The sequence below is a fragment of the Alligator mississippiensis genome, chromosome 2, assembly GCF_030867095.1.
Source record: "Alligator mississippiensis isolate rAllMis1 chromosome 2, rAllMis1, whole genome shotgun sequence".
Classification (NCBI taxonomy): Eukaryota; Metazoa; Chordata; order Crocodylia; family Alligatoridae; genus Alligator; species Alligator mississippiensis.
In genome coordinates, this window is record NC_081825.1 from 283,326,005 (window position 1) to 283,344,213 (window position 18,209).

General features: G+C 44.5%; 1 protein-coding gene across 6 annotated transcripts in view; it reads right to left on the reverse strand.

The window, feature by feature from the left end:
- BEGAIN (brain enriched guanylate kinase associated) overlaps positions 1 to 18,209 on the reverse strand; it is a 277,663-nt gene that overhangs the window by 56,159 nt on the left and 203,295 nt on the right. The window contains exon 1 of one of the 6 annotated variants that reach the window (XM_059723230.1): positions 17,769 to 17,838. The exons of the other annotated variants lie outside the window; for them this stretch is intronic. Within the exon in view, the coding sequence (XP_059579213.1) occupies positions 17,769 to 17,783 (15 nt within the window). The 5' untranslated portion in view covers positions 17,784 to 17,838. Of the gene's footprint in view, positions 1 to 17,768; positions 17,839 to 18,209 lie in introns of those variants that run through there. 6 annotated transcript variants of the gene reach the window in all.

Here is an 18,209-nt window from a genome sequence, read left to right on the forward strand (position 1 = left end):
TGGGACAGCATGACAGAATATAGCACAGAAGAGATACTGAGCAGTGTTGCTGCCCTTTGATAATGAACGATCCTAACATTACAAAGGGCATATTTTAAGTCTCTCCAAAGTAGTATCTCATGTCCTTTCAATATATTTCACTGCAAAGGCTCAGAGATGGGATCTATGTCTGTAATAAGCCCCTCGTGCTCATTTTTCTGTTCATGATTTCTTTTTTAACCACAGTGCCTGTTTTGTGGCATCACTTTGAAGGTTAATTACTGCTCTGAGCTGATTCATTTATTTCCAGACATAGCTCTTTGGAAAAAAAATGTAACTTTTCAGGTAAATAGATGGCATTAAATCAAATTGTTTTTAATTTCTTCTCAGTGTAATTTGTTGTTTGAGTACTTCAGTCATGAATGGTAACTTGATTTTACAACTTTCTTCCTTCCTGAAGAGGTAAGAGGTAAGACTGTGAGTAACTGCTGTAGATCTGTATCTCAGGCATCCTCTGCAATTCGGAAAATGCAATTTAGACACAATAAAACACCCTAGAGGCAAATCCTCACTGTGGAAAGTAAGATATTTCTAGAACACTGCTTATTGCAAAAAGAGAGGTCAGTCCCCTCTGAACCAGTTATGAGAAAAGTAGGAAAGAGATGAAGAGTGTTTGACAAAAAAGCTTGTGTTTAAGAAATACTCAGATAGCTGATTGTGATTTTAATCTCAGGGAAAAAGTACACATGATTCATTCATATAATATTCCTACAGGAAGAAAGGATAGGAAGTGCAGCAACACTTAATTACTAGTAGCCAAGTAGGTCTTTTGCTGCACTTCCTATCCCTTAGTTTTAAACTTAAAACTAAAAAGGGAATCTTGTAAAAAGCAGAAATCTGGCCAAGTTACTGAGAACAAGTATAAAAATATGGGAGAGGCAAGGATTTTTATGGGCAATGTCTTTTATTGGACCAACTGTGTGGTTGGGATAGATTTAGATGAGATTTCGGGTATCACAGTACCTGTCAGGGCCTCTGATCAGGTTTGCCTGGCTGGGCCAAGCACCTGAATTATTACACCTGCCTCTGATCCCTGGCTAATGCAACTACCCCACTTATTTGCAACCAGATTGGCTGCTGAAAGCACCACTCATCCCTTTAAGACACCTGCAGTCTCACAGGCCTGGTCACCTACATCCCAACCAAATCCTCACAGTATCTTTCCTCAGATTTCAAGTTTCCTCAGTAACCCGAGGAAGGGTACTGTGATATCTGAAGGGTCATCTAACTCTATCCCAACCAGGTCCAATAAATGACATCACAAAAATCCTTGCTTCTCACGTAATTTCTGGTCCATCATGCCTACAACATCACCTTAATATTATCAAAACCTAAAAATATGTTACAAGCATGTAGGGACAAAACAAGAAAGCCCCCTGCACAAATATAGCTACCTAGGGACATATAAGGCAATTAAAAACATTGTGTAAATATGTTAGAAGTAAGAACATGGATCCCTAACTGAGAGGAGGGGAAGCCACTAATGAATTCTATTAGGATGGCTGAAGTTTTTAATCTCTTAACAAAATAGGCCAAATCTCAGATGATGACCACAATTAATAGGAAGGACAGGGGAGTAGATGACTAACAGCTTGGAGTGTGCTCTGTTATTCACAGGGGCATAGGCAGCAGCAAAGCAGCCTGCAGCTGGCTATTCTCCCAATCAGGCCTAATTACCTGATTGGGAACAGGGCCCAGCTGTTCACTATAAGAGCAGGGCCCTGAGCAGCAAAGCCCACAGTTGGCTGCTAGCAGCTGGAAGGACACCATCCAGCTGGAGTTCCTGCTCACAACACCTTGGAGGTCGGGGGGAGGGGAGGGACTATGGGGATGGTAGGAGTTTCCCTGTCCTGGGGCATGACATAAAACTATACCCTGCTGGGGTAGGATGGTCTGGTGGGGCTGCCCATAGTGGGGTAGTCCCTGGAAATGCCAGGCCATTTACCTCCCCAGTGAAAGGCCAGTATTGGGCGCCTTATAACACTAGCTCCCACAACCATGGTGGGTAATAAGAGCAAAGCAGGGGTCAAGGCTCACTGTGAGCTCTGACACAGGGCCTAGGTCAGGTGGAGGGACCTGAAGCAGCACCCAGACTCACAGCAAGCTCTGAGGCTGTAATAAGGGAGCCAGGTGTGAGGCTCCAGGGGATTGTGAGGCCCTAGTGTGGGGGCATGAGAGGACCACGAAGGTCCCAAGTCAGGCTGGGAGCCCTGAGCTGAGTTGGAAAATCCCATGTGAGACTCTGGAGTGTGGGTTCCAATGCAAGGGCAGGGTCTTATAGGCCAAGTGTTAGGCCAAACAAGCTAAGGCCAAGTTAGGGCATCGATGCCATCTGTGAGGCATGGAACATGGTATAGGGAAGGTCAGAGCCGTGTACATAGGCCCTCGTTATCAGGGCAAGTAAATGGGCAGCCTCCTGCCTGATTGACATCTCTTAATCATTATCATCAAGGCATGGCAGGTGAGGAAGGCAGACGGTTAGCCCTGAGACAAGTGGGCAGGCCAGTGACTGACCAGCCCAGGACACCCACTTGTTACAATAATGTAGAACAAGTGAGAGATTACTTATCTAGGCCAGATGATTTCAAATCTACAGAGCCTGATGAGATTCCTTCTAAGGTACTCTAGGAATTGGCTGAAGTAATTGCAGAACCATTGTCTATTAGCTTTCAAAACTCATGGAAAAAATGTGAGGTCCCAGAAGATTGGAAAAGGGCAAAATTGTCATATACTTAAAAGATAGGGCATACATTTAAAAAGATCCAGGGAATTACAGATCCATCTATCTTTCATAGCTGGAAAGATATTGGAGAATATCATCAATATATAGAGGGTAACAATGTGATTCAGCAACAGCAAGGTAGATTTGTCAAGATTAAATCATGCCTAATCAACCCTATTTCCTTCCATGTGCATAAGGGTAACTAATGGATATGATATACTTTAAGCTTAATAAAGTTTTTGATATGATCTTCCACATCATTCTCATGAATAAGCTAAGGAAATATGAAGTAGATGAAACTTGCATAATGTGGTGTTATAGACACAGAACACATGACAAATGCAGTACAGTTGGAAGAACTAGGATTACTTAGTCTGCAAAAGAGAAGACTGAGGGGAGACTGGATAACAGTCTTCAAATACAAAAAGGGTGGTTATAAAGAGGATTGTGATCAACTGTTCTCTATCCATTGGTGAAATGAAAAGAAGTAATGGCTTAAATTGCAGCAAAGGAGAATTAGGTTAGATACAAGCGTAGTTAAGTAGTGAAACAGATTACAAGGGATCCTGGTTTTCTTTGTTTAAAAATAACAAATTAGCTGATTAAAAAAATGCAAATTCTTTGATTAAAAACCCCAAATCTGTGGTTTTCTGTGATTAAAATGAAACGCCACTGTATACATAGTTGAACACAATGTTTTATTGATCACTTGAACACAACGTTTTATTGGTATATTGACAATTCTAAAGCAATTTGGAAGCCTACCAGTGCCTCAATCACTATAATAAAATAAATTCTAAATACCCATACATTTTGGTGTTTGATTTTGGGTTTTTTATTATGGAAATCCAGAGTTCCCCCTGCCGCCTTCACCCACCAGTACATGGGTCCAGCTGTGGCTGTCATAGGTAGTGGAAGGCCAGGGCTAACGGGGCTCAGCCTCCTCGAATGTTGGGCAATGGGTAGGGCCGCAAGGCAACCCGGCTGCAGGCTCCGGGCATCTGCAGCAGGGGTAGGGAGGAGCATGCATGCAACCAGGATCAGTCTGGCATGTGGATCACTGACTGCCCAGCATGACAGGAATATATCAGTCTATTTTGTGAAGGGGAAGGGGCTTGGGGCAGATCAAGGCCCCCACATTGAGGGAGGGAGAGGGGCACAGGCAGAGGTTAGGGTAAATGGGGCCCCAGCTGGGCCAGATCATGGGACAATTGGAACCTGGGCGGCTTATTCAGGGGCATGGGGGGGACGAGATTCCTGCTGCTGTGTGTTCCCCAGTGGAGGATCTGTGTGCAGGGCAGAGATGGGCTGCTGCTGCATGCTGGGCTCTGTACCCCACTGCCACTGCCTCCAGAGCCATGCAATACCATGTGCATCCCACTGCCAGGTGGGCAGGGAGCACAGTGCAGCGCAGTGGCAGCAGGGACATGGTGTTGCACTGCTCCCAGGGAAGCAGCAGCAGGGCACGGACCCAAGTGCACAATGGCAGCCTGTCTCCACACAGATTGGGGGTCACGTTCCCTCTGGGCCTCCACTTGGGTGCACACAGTGGTGGGAGGCCCCCTGTGCCCCCAGATGAACTGCCTGGGCTCCGATTGTCCCACGACCCAGCCTGGCTGGGGCCCCATTCACCCCAGCCCCTGCCCCTGTTTCTGCCCCACTTCCTCTCTCACTGTGGGGGCCTCACTCTATCCCCCATGGCCCTTTTCCCTCCCCCCACCCCTTCCCTACAGATTTATCTGCTGGGTTCCTGGGGGGGGGGGTAGGGGGAATGTGCAGGTGCACATGCGTGCATGTTCAGCCCCCCCCCAAATAATTTTTTCTCCCCCTGCCTGTGGTGGCTGTCCCCCCACACTGCTTTATTGTGCTGAGCAGCCCTAATATACTGGTGCCCTGCCCATGCCTTTGCCCCTCATTCCCTACCCACAGCTCCCTGGTGCTGCTGGTGCCCCTCACTTCCTATCAACAACCTCTTGGCCCTGCTTGGTGCCCTTCACTAACCACCCACAGACTACCACCCCCCAGCCCTGCCAGAGCGGAGTCCCCAGCTGCCAGGGCTATGGGGCCATGGACCTGGGTCCACAGCCCCCTGCCCTCTGCAGCAGCACCCAAACCCCAGTGGCTGCTGTGGCAGAATGGAGTGCGGAGCCTGGCTTCCCCTCCCCCAGAAGCAGCAGGGCTGGTGTGGTGCTGATGTGGGGAGTGGGTGCAGGCTGCCCACTGCAGGCTCAGGTGGGGGCCTACTCCTCACTGCTGTGTGAACTCCTGGGGTGCGGTAATGGGGAGCATGTGTCCCCCAGATTTGTGCATGGGGTAGGTGAGGGCTGCAGGCTTGGGCCTCCCCACCCTGCTGCCCTCCACCCAGGGCCTCCACGGCCCAGAGGGTGGGACTTGGCATAGCAGAGCAGAGAGGGGCCAGGTGCCATGGCAGAGTGGTGCTCTCAGTAGTGGCGGCATCGAGCTTCCCTGCTCTGCTCTGCCCTGCCATGCTGGGTCCCGCCTGCTGGGCCGCAGAGGCCCCAGGTGAAGGGCAGCAGGACAGGGAGCCCTGAATCTGCAGTGGGTAGCCCATCACCATCCTGTGCACAAATCATGTGTCCTCCATGCCTCCCACAGGAGCACACACGGCAGCAGGGAGACAGCCCTCCCCTTCCCCACCCCTGGATGAGCCACCCATGGCTCCATCCTGCTCCTTGCCTGGTCCTTGCAAGTGCCTGTTCTAGCCCTAGGCCCCAGACCCCAAGCCCCATGCACCTCCCCAGCTGGGCAGCAGCCCCAGCCCTGCCCAACTTCTGTCGTCTCTTCCTCCCTCCCTCCCTCAATATGGGGCCTCCCTCAATATGGGGGTCTCAATTCCCCACCTTCCTCCCCCCCCCCGATGCCAGACTTACTTGTGGGGAGCTACTCTCCAGACTGCCTGGCAGTCATGTGCATATGTGCATGTGCACATGCACATGGTGCCTCCTGCCTGACCACCCTCCTCTCACCCCCACCAGCCCCTTGCAGGCTGGAACTCTACCAGCCTGCAAGGGGAAACCCACCATTTCTGATATTTTTCTTCTTTAAAGGACAAAAATCCAGGTTTATCTTCTTAAAATGAGGAAATCAGCATTTTACGATGTTTTACCATGGTGAATAGAAAACCCAGATCCCTGCAGATTACTTATGTAGAATCTCAAGGTTTTAAGGGCAAGTTAGGCAGTTTAGCTGATCCTACCTGGAGCAGGAGGTTGGACTAAATTACTTCTTCGGGTTCTTTCTATTCTTTTCTTTCTTTTATCAATGAATGAATCTACAAACCGCCATTGGTAGGTCACTGTATCTGTTATCTTTCCTTTTCCTCTCTATTATATGGTTTGCTAAATGGACCACTTTGAAACACAGATTCAGTTTTCAGTTCCAGGAAACTTTACCAATGCAATGGGTCTAGTTTATTCCATCACCTTGGCATCTGACTACCTAAAATAATTTTTGTGTGCCAAGTGTTGAAAAAAATTGCTGATTGTTAATGTATTATTTCATTCCAGTCTCATCTTAGAATCCTACCTAATGCCCTATTCTCATCAGCCACTCAAAATAAGAGTAAATAAATTCTACACCCATTGAAAGATTTATAAGGTGAATAAAGCTATCCAACTCCCAGAGAGATTGCATCACCAAGAGGTAAGATCTGCCCACTTCGCATGTGCCTGAGCTTGCAAATCAGGCAGCAGAAATGGCTTAGGTGTGTGCCTGAGTAGCTCTGAGAACATCAGTGTGGTACTGGGCTGCATGCTGGGGGCCTTCTGTATTGCTGTATGCTTCACCTTACAGAGCACAAGCAGAGCTGGCACAAATGAGGTTAGCTTAGCTCTTGGCTGGACTCTCCCTGGAGGTATACAGACATAGCCTAAGTTCAGGTAGCCTAATGGTGTGGGAGCACTTGTGCATGCTGCTGCACAGGAACCAAGGTTTATGAGCAGCCGTAGGTCTCACTTGAAGAGCTGTGTTTTGGATCAGATTAAGTTCCAAGGTCACTCTTTCTGATGGGGAACATGCATGGACTTCTTCAGTATCCAGCTTCAAAGAGTTAAGTGATGCACTTTCTGCTGAAATATATTACAAAAAGTGCTTCAAGCAATCCACAAAATCCTCTCATTCTTTCCTTCTTCCCTTACCTGTAACTGCAGGAGGTAAGACTTCCCTGTTATAGGAGGAGTTGGTGCTGTTAGGGGAAAAATATCATGGTAAATAGCACAAAACCTCTTCATCACACCTTGTAGGATCTGTCTGTGGTGTTGAATCTAGTTAATACAGGAAGAGACTGTGTGGGCATTTTCTTTCAGAAACATTTCCTTCTTCCATTTATTTTTTAAGTTTGGGCATCAAGTTCAACATACAGAATTTTCAGTAGGTTAAATACATCCCCTCTGGATGGAAAAAACTGCAGGCACGTGCCTGCAGTGGCCCAAGCTAGTGCTGGGCTGAGGGCTCTCTCATTAGTTCAAGCTCTTCCTAAGCAACTTTTTTCCACAGAAGGGAACATTCCAAGGAGGGACATTACCAGCTACCTGTTGATTAGCTTCAAAAAGCCCTAAACTGAAACTGTCCTGTCTGCCTTGGTCCTGTCTGCCTTACACAGATACCTCTCAGCATTAGCTAGCATGCCACATGCTGGCTATGGTCTGTGGTGTGGGAGATGGGAGGGAGGGATTCATGAGCAGTGAATGCTGTGGGGAGGGAATGGGGCAGACTTCCAGGCAGACATTGCTGTGCCTGCAAGTCTTTGCTGGAGCTCCAGCGAAGGAGCAGAGGGGAGGGGCCAGCCCAGCTCTAGAGCACACAGTCCAGCCTAGCCTAGAGAGCATGCTGGGATGTTGGGGGACTCTGGTTTAACTTAAACCAGGAAGGGGTCTGGGACAGATATCGCAGATAAGCCACTTTGACCCAAATCAGTTGAGTCTGATACTACATTCAACCAGGTTTATCTCAAACCAGTTTTAGCCATTTTCAAACTGGTTTATGTGCATTGAATGTCTGTTCTGTTAGAGGTTTAAACCAGTTTCTGATCACTTAAACCAGTTTGTGTAATGTCTGTCTCTATCCTGTGCGGTTACAAACCAGTTCAGTCTAGGCAGGTTAGCCTAATCTGAAAAGATTGAATCAATTCAGGTTCAGGCTTTTTGAATGTCTGTCCCTAGCCAGGATGATTTAACACTGGCATAATAGAGGCTACACAGTAATAATGCAACTTGTGAACAGTCACAGAAACCTGGGTTAGTTTTAGTTACCTTGATCAATCTAGTGCCTGCAATTCACTCTTTCATGGGTAATCACCTACTGTCTAGAAAAAAAGAGCATGCTGGACTCGCTTTCTAGAGATTTTCAAAGCCAAAAGGGTCTGGTCTCCTGCATACCATAGGCCGCAACACTTCACCTAGTCATTTCTGCTACATAGGGAATCATTCTTCCCTGCTTATGGGAGTGATAGTGTTGAATGCCTAGGCTTAAGGCCTGCACTAAGGCTTGCCTGGAGCTGCCTCATTCGTGATTTGGTCCAGCTGTGCCTGACAGCACTATTGGCTGCAGGCAGGCAAGCTTCAACATACAAGCCCTGTGCCCCTGAAGGAATGTTGGCTTCTCAACACTTCATAAGCTCACAGTTATGGCTTGTTTCTGACTTTTTAGCTTAATCTCCTTGCTCTTGTCCTGTATCTTGCTCTGGTTCCTTCTTCAGCCCAGCTCTTGTTTTAGACCCTGCTTGTGGATCCTGCCCTGATTCTGCCTAGTCTCGTGCTTCAGTTCAGGTCTGTGCTTTCACATCAGCTCTGGTTCCTTTTGGTTCCTGTCTGGGACTCTGTTCCTAGTCTTGTCTTGAATCCTGTTTCTAACCTAACCCTCAGATACTGCCCTGAGTTCTGGATGTTGACTCCTAGCATTGTTTGACTATAGTTTCTGGCTTTGGACTGATGGTTTGATTTCTAATGCTGCTTGTTGGCCCTGCCTTCTTTATTTGTAACCTGGCCATATCAATAGGGTTGACAACTCATGCCCTGGTTATGAGTTGTCAACCCTGGACAACTCATAACCAGCCCTGGAGAATCCCTGTTGTTCAGAAACTCATCTAATATTTCTTTAGAAGGATGGTTGCTACTATCCTGAGGGCCAGTTCTGCATCTGCCTTTCCAGGATGTAAGTGCTCCAAGAGCCATCACAGATGAATCTTATGCAAGACTAGGTAAGGATCATCATCTGAGCACTTTGTGAAAGCCGCAGACTCAGATTCTAGGTGTGCTGGGATCCTTTGGACCTCTACAATGGTCCACCTTGTCTTGTCTTAGAATAGGCTCCAGCTGGCATTACACACAAGCCAAAGGAAAGAGGATGTTATGAAAAGTCAAGCTCAGAGTAAGGTCAATCATAGGGTGGCAAACAGGAAGAGGTAGGGAACACAGGTGATAGCCAAATAAGGAGATGTTTAAATTACACAGCATGTTAATTTTCACTCTTAATCTGCAACTGGAAAGGTCTGTTAGATACTCAGCATTTAGAGCCTTACTGCAATCTTTGTCAGAACAAAAGCAACTTGAATAATTCAGTAGTCTAAATTGTTCCTAACACTGTTGGCTCAGATTTGCTATATATTATTTAAAGGGATCTAGGATATCAACATGCTGATATCTAACTATAATCTATACTGACCTTCTTAATGTGAGCTTTTACAAATTCCCTTATTAGAACTACAATTCCTGAAAACGGCTATACCTAATACACTCTAGTGGTAGACAGTTGAGCTTTCTGTAGCAGCATTTTGAATGTATGACAAAACTGATGGCAGTTGATAGATCTAATTTTGGATAATGAAAATCAGAATTATGTTTGCATTACTAATCTAAGTAAAGACATTTCAGGAGCACCTTAGCGTAACACTAGGGGGTTGTCTTGAAGAGCTGGAGCACAATGAGAACTGCAGGTTAAGATGCTGTTCAAGTGTTCTGTGAATAGGAAGAGATGAATGAGACTGGCACAAAATTAAAACTTGGATGAGCTGCTTAAATAGACCAGACTTCAGCTGTGCAAACATATACACAGAGCCACATTTTTGTAATCAGCTCATGACATTTACAAGACAGGCTTTTCTCCCACCACTGCCAGGTAGAAACCAGACACATTTCTCCCACGATTTAAGGCATTTTTCCAACTATGAGAGTTTCATGCTTCAACTCTTTGTAGTTTGGATTGAGCAAACAAGGCACATCTACATGTTCATTAATGTGCCATAGTTACTGAGCATTAAGTTTAGTACTTGGTTAACCAAGTACTAAATCAATGTGCAGTAACTTGTGCTACTGTGGAGTAGTGCTGGCGCCCGGGTTTTTAGCAATGCTTACTGCACAGTAGCCCAGTATATTAGTACTGTTTTTGCCTGGCATGCTACTGTGCAGTGTTATTAGGCTACTGCACAGTAAGCGTCTTGTGTAGTTGTGCCCACTGTGGCCTAAATTTTAAATATGTCTTCTCTCTCCATGAACATTTATCCATAACTCAAAGAGGTAGGAGATTTTGCTTAAACTTTTCTTTAAAATTCCTTTCCACATGGAAACATACTATGAGCAAAACAGGGGGTCTGTAGAATGGAATTGGGTTAGCAGATATAATATTGAAGAATGCTGTTATGCATCTTTTTTACAAATTAGCTGCACAATACTTGGCTTTGTTTTTTTAAATCCTCATTTTAAGTACTGAAACAGATGGTGATCAAGTCTGTTCATTTGAGAATGAATGGAATCTTTCAGATAGGCAAGAGATATAGGTTATATGTAAAATACATGCAACATAAACATTTTTTCTAAAATCCAGATACTGGAAAATGGGGTATGTATTTTAAATGAAGAAATATGGTAATAGGAGCTTCTTCAGCTCAAGCCTCTGTTGGGGGAAAAAAGAAAGTAATCCAGCATGTGCAGTTTGGTAGCTGACCTAACAGATGCTGGCCACTGTGGGTGTTTATACATGTCCGGGGGTGTCGGGAAGGGGGCTTTAGAGTGGCTCCAAGAGCTGCTCTAATTAAAGTACTTGGAGCACTGAACAAGCTTTAGATAAACCGTCCCTGCCACCATTTTGAAGCACAGGGATGCTGATACACAAGACATGGGAGGCTGCTAGAGCATGGTAATTTGTCAGGCTCCAGCAGACTTGATTAATCTGATGTGTTGGAAGTATAGCGCATCAGAGCAGCCTCCCTGCTTGTATATAGGCACCCTGTGGTCCTCCTGCTTTACCTGTAGCAGGTTTTATGGTGTTATGTCTTGGGTTTTCTGTAAGAATTGACTGTGTTGTTCTGTTAAGATGTTAGACAGTGGGTTTGTATAAATTGCTTTGGATATGGATGATCCTGCCTTAGTCAGAGGGTTGGATTAGATAACCTATGGAGGGCCCTTCAGCTTTACTTCTCTATGATTCTATTCCAGAACATTACAAAATTGACCCATTTTCCATATTTCACAAACATTTCCTTTATATTTGTCCTAAATATCACCCCAAACTTATTTAAATATTTTGCCTTGTTTATAAAACCTTATATCTTATAAGAAAATACAGTTGTTTGCAAATGAATAGCTTGATTAAAATATCATTACAAAGCAGAAACATTTTGAGAAATAGGGCCCTCTTATAATGTTGATGTTAATTTTTAAATAAAAAAAGTTTTTAACCAAAAAAAAATTGAGAAAAATATTATCAGGCTCTTTCTACTTACCATATTTATATGAATCCAAGAGAAGTTTAAATTTAAGCCAATCCCCCAATAATTAGATTCTATATAAGGAAAAATTATACATGTTTCTAATTATTGGAAGATCATCTTAAATTCACCCCCCTGCCATCGCAGTAGGGAAAGCAAGGCTGGGGGGGCCTGCAGTGAGGGAGGGTAGGCAGCCCCTTTGCCCCCTCACTTTCCATACTTTTACCTCCTGCAGCCCATCATCCTCATATAGTGCCTGCAGCAATGCCACCTGTACCCCCTGCTGCCAGCCCTCTGCAGCTTCTGCCTTGCTGCCTAGCCCCTTAGCCTCTGCTCCTTCCTGTAGCCTCTGCCCTGCTGCTTACTATCAGGTGTGGCTCTGGGTCCATTCCCTCCCAGGGCATGGCGCACATGGAAACTCTGGCTCCTGCCTGGCCACACAGCAGCTGGTGATGGCAGCTCTGGGCTAGAGATGACCCAAGCTTGGGTCCAGAGTCAGAGCCACAGCAGCCACCTCTCCCCTCCATCCACCTTGTACTTGAATCCAATGGCTTTTTCCCCATGTTGAATTGGGGGGTGGGGTAGGGGGTGCTCATTCAAGTAAATATGGTACAGGGTGAATGCTGCCAGCTACTAGCAAGTGATTAGGACTTCTATAGGTGAATCAATGGTACTGGGTGAGGAATGAAAATGCCTTCATTCTTCAACAGACTAGCCATAAGATGAATGACTTGTCGATGATATGTGGTTCCCAGGCTGAAAAATTGGTTACAGGCCAAATGCAGCTCTGAGGTCAGTGCAGCCTTATGAAGCCAATAGAGTAGCAGTTACCTACACCAGACCTGGATTTGTTCTCAAGTGTTTGTTTTGTGTGTGTGTTTCATAAGAGGATTTTTTAAATTTAACGTATAAGCTCCTACAAGCCGAGTTTGCAAAGAATTTGAATTGATTGCTGACATTCTGCTAGCTGCCAGGAGCTGAAGATCCATTCACTAAATTACTCGATGCTCTAACACAATGCTAAAAACCTGAAAATCTGGGATTCTTAGAATCTTTCTTTTCTGGTTCCTGAAAAAAATGAATAAATGGCTTAGCAAATATTGTATGTGCTTCACTTTACCAGATTGAACACAAAGGAACTTGAGTGATACAACCTGGAAAATGAATGGCTTTGGGTTGCTGTGGAAAAGGTTAGTGCTACTTAATCCTCTTTTTTCCAAACCAGCCTTTGAATGAGACCAAGAGAAATAAAACTTATTTTGCCTTTCAGGAGAGCTTGTAATGAGGTCAGTAATGACAGGACTAAAAGACTAAAATAAAGAAACACAGATGCAGTACTGTATAGGCATTGGGGTCTAATCCAAAGCATGCTGAAGCTAACAGGAAAACTGAAATATAGTTGTCAAATATTTATTTATTTTTTGGAGTTGTGGTAACACAAAGCAGCTTTAGCTACGATCCAGTACTTTATTGTGTTGGCTACTGTACAACCAGAGCATAGCATTGGTCTCTACACTGAAGAGCTTAGGATGGGTTAGCAAAGTTTAACATATCTCTACCCTCTCCTTATGCAAATTCCACTTTAAAAACACTTTCAAAAGACCTGAAAGCCCCACCCCTTTTCATCGTATGCCAGTAGGAAATGATCTGACTAAAAAATCATTTTTCTTTATAAACCTAAAGAAAAGCCATGTCATTTACAACAGAACAGTCCTCTCTGAGCCCCCACTCCGTGATTGCAGAGCTGGGGCTGGAACAATTATTTCCCAGCCCTGCCTCCATGATCGTGCAGCTGGGGCTGGGAGCTCTCTGCTGCCAGGGCGGGGGGACATTGTCCCTGCTCGCACTATGGTGGTGCTAAGCCCACCCCAGCAACAGGCAGCTCCCAGGGGCAGGGAGCCATCTCCCACCTCCTACTACCTGGCTGGCTGGGAGTAAATTTTCTCCTGGTTGGCTACACATGTCATACATGTCATACTTGTCTACACATGTCATACTGAGCAGTAATTACTCCAGAGTAAATTTACTACTTGCATTTACAGGTAGCAAATTTACTTGAGATTAGAGAAAATTACTGTGCAGTGTCTGCATGTGTAGACAGTGATGCCTACTGTGCAGTAATTTGCTCTTATCTTGTGTAGACATGCCCACAATTACTCAGGTCATTTTCTTAAATATAAATACTAGGCTTGCTATTCTCCAATCCTAATTTGATGCATTAATTAAAAATCTTTGGTGTTGAACTTGCAAATTTGTCTGACAGTTCTTTCTGTATTCCAGGATGGAGAAGATTCATTTCCCCTTCCAACATGTGCATGTTAAGCTCTTTGAGTTTTGCTTCTGCCTTAGAAGTGATCATTTCCTTTTCATGTCCTCATTCCTGTAGGCTATTCTACCTTGACTCCCATGTTCTAGACAATGTCCTCACTGAAAAGTGAGGCTAAGCAGTCATTTATTTTTGGGCTATACTTGGATTATTTTTAATCTTTCAAGTTGATGCCCACTGGGTGAGACACTTTAAACCCAATGCTTTCAACCTAATGCTTTCAAACTGATGCTCACTGGGTGAGAAGTTTTACTGCGCAGTAGAGCCAATTACTCTGCAGTAAGCATCTGTGTGTACACATGATCCAGTAATTGGATCTAATTATGAGTAAATTTGCTATTTGAAAATACAAATAGTAAATTTACTCAAGATTAGTAACTGCAGTAGTGCATGTGTAGACCCGTGGCCAGAGCTGGCCCAAGCAGGGTGCGGGGCCTGCGGCAAATTAGCCCATGTGCTCTGGAGCTGGGCAGGGAACAGGCTCTCCAGCCTCTGCCCCGTGATTGCAGAGTGGGGGCTGGGAATTGTCCCAGTTAGGAGCTGGTCCCAGCTCTGTGCTCTGATCAGGTGATTGAGGTGTGGGGCTTTGAAAGAGCTGCAGGGGTGGGGCAGGTTCCAGCCCTCTGCCCCTCCCCTGCAGCTCTTTCTATGTCCCCTGCCACTGATTGGGGAGCTGGGGCCAGGAGCTCCCTGCTGCTGGGGCAGGGGGACATTGCCCACATGCTGGAAACAGGCAGCCCCTAAGGGCAGGGAGCAATGTCCCAGCCCCCACCAGGAGACAGCCCCATGCTGGCCCTATGCATGGCCCTATGCTCCTGGCCCCATGCTCCCTGCCAGCCCCTGGGCTAGCATCCAGGTGGGGCCTAGAGCTCCCTCTGGCTGCTGCAAGGCACTGATACAGGGCCAGTGGGAGCAGGAGCAGATTGCTGTTATGAACAGCAAATCTGCTCTCAAAACCCTGCACATGTAGATGCAGTAAATCCAGGAGCATTTACTCGTGAGTAAACTGCTCCCAGATCAAATGCATGTGTAGATACATCCATTGAATAGGAAATTTCTCTCATTCTTTTTTATATGGCTAAAAATCCATTCATAGTTTTTTTTTAATTTCCTTTGCAAGACCCAACTCAACTTAACTTTCAGCAATTCTTACTGTATCCCTATGGTGTCTCTGAAGTGTAACTGGTTCAGCTCCACCCATTTTTTTCATCTCATATTTTTATTAATCCAGTTACCTCTAGCTCCCTTTCTTTCTTGGTATGAATGTAGTATGATCATGTTTGACTAGAAAGAAATTTCAAGCTCCCTCCAAATTCAAGTGCTTGGGCTCTTCAGTCTAGTTAACTTCACTAGATATGTTCCTTAATTTGTCTGAATTTTGCCATAAAATCCGGTTAACCTCGAGCAACACAACTTTGACACTTCCTTGTGATCCTATACTATTTTTCAAGAAATGCACTTGACCATAAGATTTTCCCTATTACTTTTTAAACCCCAATGTGTAATACCTTATTATTTTAAAAAATTCCTTTATACTTATATTAATACCATTCTCATACTGGAAAGTCTCACTTTTTATACAAGCTATCCCCTTGAGGTGGAGTTCTGAAGCTATTTTTTGTAGCATGATTTACGTGCCATTTGCAACAGCACTGACCACATCTTCACTTTTTCACTTACCTATGTCAAACAACTGTATGACAGCCTTGTAGCAACTATAACAGTTTCTTTTAACAAGAAAGCAATTTTAGGACAATAGCAGACAGCAAAAAAGTATGCAATGTGTTTTCGCTGTTGGGAGTAAGGAAGGGAATCAGCATTATCTGGCAAGAAACATTTCAATGGATTATTAGTAGCTAATAAACCAGAGTTTGAGAGCCACTGTTTGGGGGCTCTATTTATCCTACTAGTTTTGTCAGTACCCACAGAATACACATTTCCAGGGAGTGACACTCCTATCCTTTCTGAAGTGTTTCTGAAGAGCTGAGGCAGATAAATATGAAAATGGCTTACTTGTGAACTTTAGTAGCCTATACATTCTAGCAATTTTTCACTATTCCTGTAGGCTGTTTACGTAAAACCAGGAGCATAACTATAGTAGGTCAAATGGGGTACCAGCCATGGGAATTGGTTTAGATGGGGTGCCAGAATGGCAGCTTCTGGGGAGACCATGCAGTGGCAGCAATAGCCACAGTGTGGGGAGCTGTTGCAGCAGCAGCTGAGGTCTTTGGCTTTTCTTTTTCATTGCCTTTGTTAAAAGCTATATGAGGTGCTTGGCAGCAGCTCTGCACAGGGTTCCAAAATGGCTAGTTAAGTCTCTGCTTCGAACCTGATGTTTCTGTCACTGATAGTCAACTCTATTGGCTTCAGCAGAATTATTCTTTGTCTAGATCATAGAAACCATAGGATTAGAAGGAACCTTGGGGTCATCTAGTTTAACCTTCTGCACAAATGCAGGATGCTTTATATTCCCAGAGAGGTACCTATCCTGACTCCTGAAAAACTCCAGTCCAGGAGATGCCACAACTCCCCTAGACAGATTGTTCATTTGTTCTACTGATTTTCAAATAATATTACATCTAATATTACACTGCTTGCTGTTTGGGGAAAGAGAGAGAGGGAAAACACATATCTTCTAGGCATGAATCATTTTATCTGAGCTACTTCCAACAATATAATTGATAAATTCAATAGATTGGTTAGGCAGCTCTCCTGTCTCAGAAAAGCACTATAACTATAATCTACAAAATCATGCTTCCTCTTGTCTGTTCTCCTTCTGGCTGAGTGTCTACCCTGTGTCTCTACCCTGACTTCTGGCTCTGTTAGTATTGCATTCTTGAGTACCCAGTCACCCAGTTTCAACAGGAGGGGTAGACAGGCCTCCCCTGCCTTTTGATATAACTTTGCAGTTATCACACTCTCTTAAGGAGTGGGAAATGTGGAATCGAATACTCTCAGGCTGAGGAGAGCCTTGAAGATCCACTTTCTAGGCAAATATCTTGAATGCTAAGCTATTATGCAAGAGGTGGGTGGTACCACCCCCAGGTCCCCCTACTCTTCTTTCTTGTTTTAAGAAGCAGCTCTCAGAAGAGGATTCTGGACAGAGATGCCACATGTGCAGGCCTGGCTCAATTATCTATGTTCCAGAAATAGCTGGGTAGTCAGATACACCCCTTTTGTTTAGCACACTTTAATGGCTTAGCTTTCGACAGTACTCGATGCAGCAGGAGGGCTCTCAGAATGTTCTTTGGAGGCACCTCTCTTCACTGAATGTGTAGGGAGCCTTGAGACCTAACCCTCTATCTCTAGACCAACCTTCCTATGACTAAGCAACTAATTTTTAAGTCTGTTGAAGTCTTAATTGGAGGTGCCAAATCTGGAATTTGCTCTGAGATTACTCAAATTGCTTAACATGACACATGGGATTAAATACAATTGCTTGAGAGCTACCTGTTCCTTCTGTTTTGCCACAGCCAGTAAATCCAGCTCCTTGAAGGCTTCTGCTTTATAGTGTAGGATTAACTAAACCTGAGTGAGGCATCTCTGATTTTTGTTTGTTTTCACAATTCTACATTCCCAGCCATTTTGCTGAAGATATTTTTAGCTCATTGTATCATGTTAAAACAGGACTGGGATGCCAGCTAGCTTTATAGGAACTGATTAACAGGAAGGGCTTTAAGAAATGTGCCATTGGAAGCAAATATTTACCCTTAATTTTGCAAAGAAGCATATTCTTCCCCCCCTCCCCCCACCTCGTAAAAAAAATGCCTTTGCTACTACACTGCTTCCATGCATCTCTTAATTAGGCTACATAATCAGAATACGTTTGATCTGAAGGCTTTTGATCTGAACTTTATTGTTCTTTATTAGAGTCTATAGGAATTAATTAGTCTCAGATTAAACCTTCTATGTATAACCAACAGCATTTGCTTGCAAGGAAGAATGAGCTTTTAAATTACCTGGAAAATTGTCATAGGAGCTGTCTCACAGCATGAGGATTAGTCCAGACTGCATATTTCAAACCCACTCAAATTCCTTAACCCTTTGCTCTTTGGCCTAGAAAATAAGAGTTCACTTTAAAAATTAGGCACTGTAGGTACTACTTTCATTCTGATAGGGCTCTTAGTTCTTTTACAGTAAAATGTGGATTTTAAGTTCACAGGAATGCATGGACAACCCAATCCAGTAATTTTAAATAGGGTTGAAATAATACTAGGAAAGGCTGAACAAATAAATGGAACTAGAGCATTCATCATTTCAGCATTTTGCTTGTCTTATATACAAAAGTAGCATAATTAATTGCTCAGCAAAGTACTTATGCCACTCAGCCCCTTCTAGCATTGCAGAGTGGCAAACCCCAATGTACAAATATTCTGTTTGCTGTCTTATGTGTACCATCT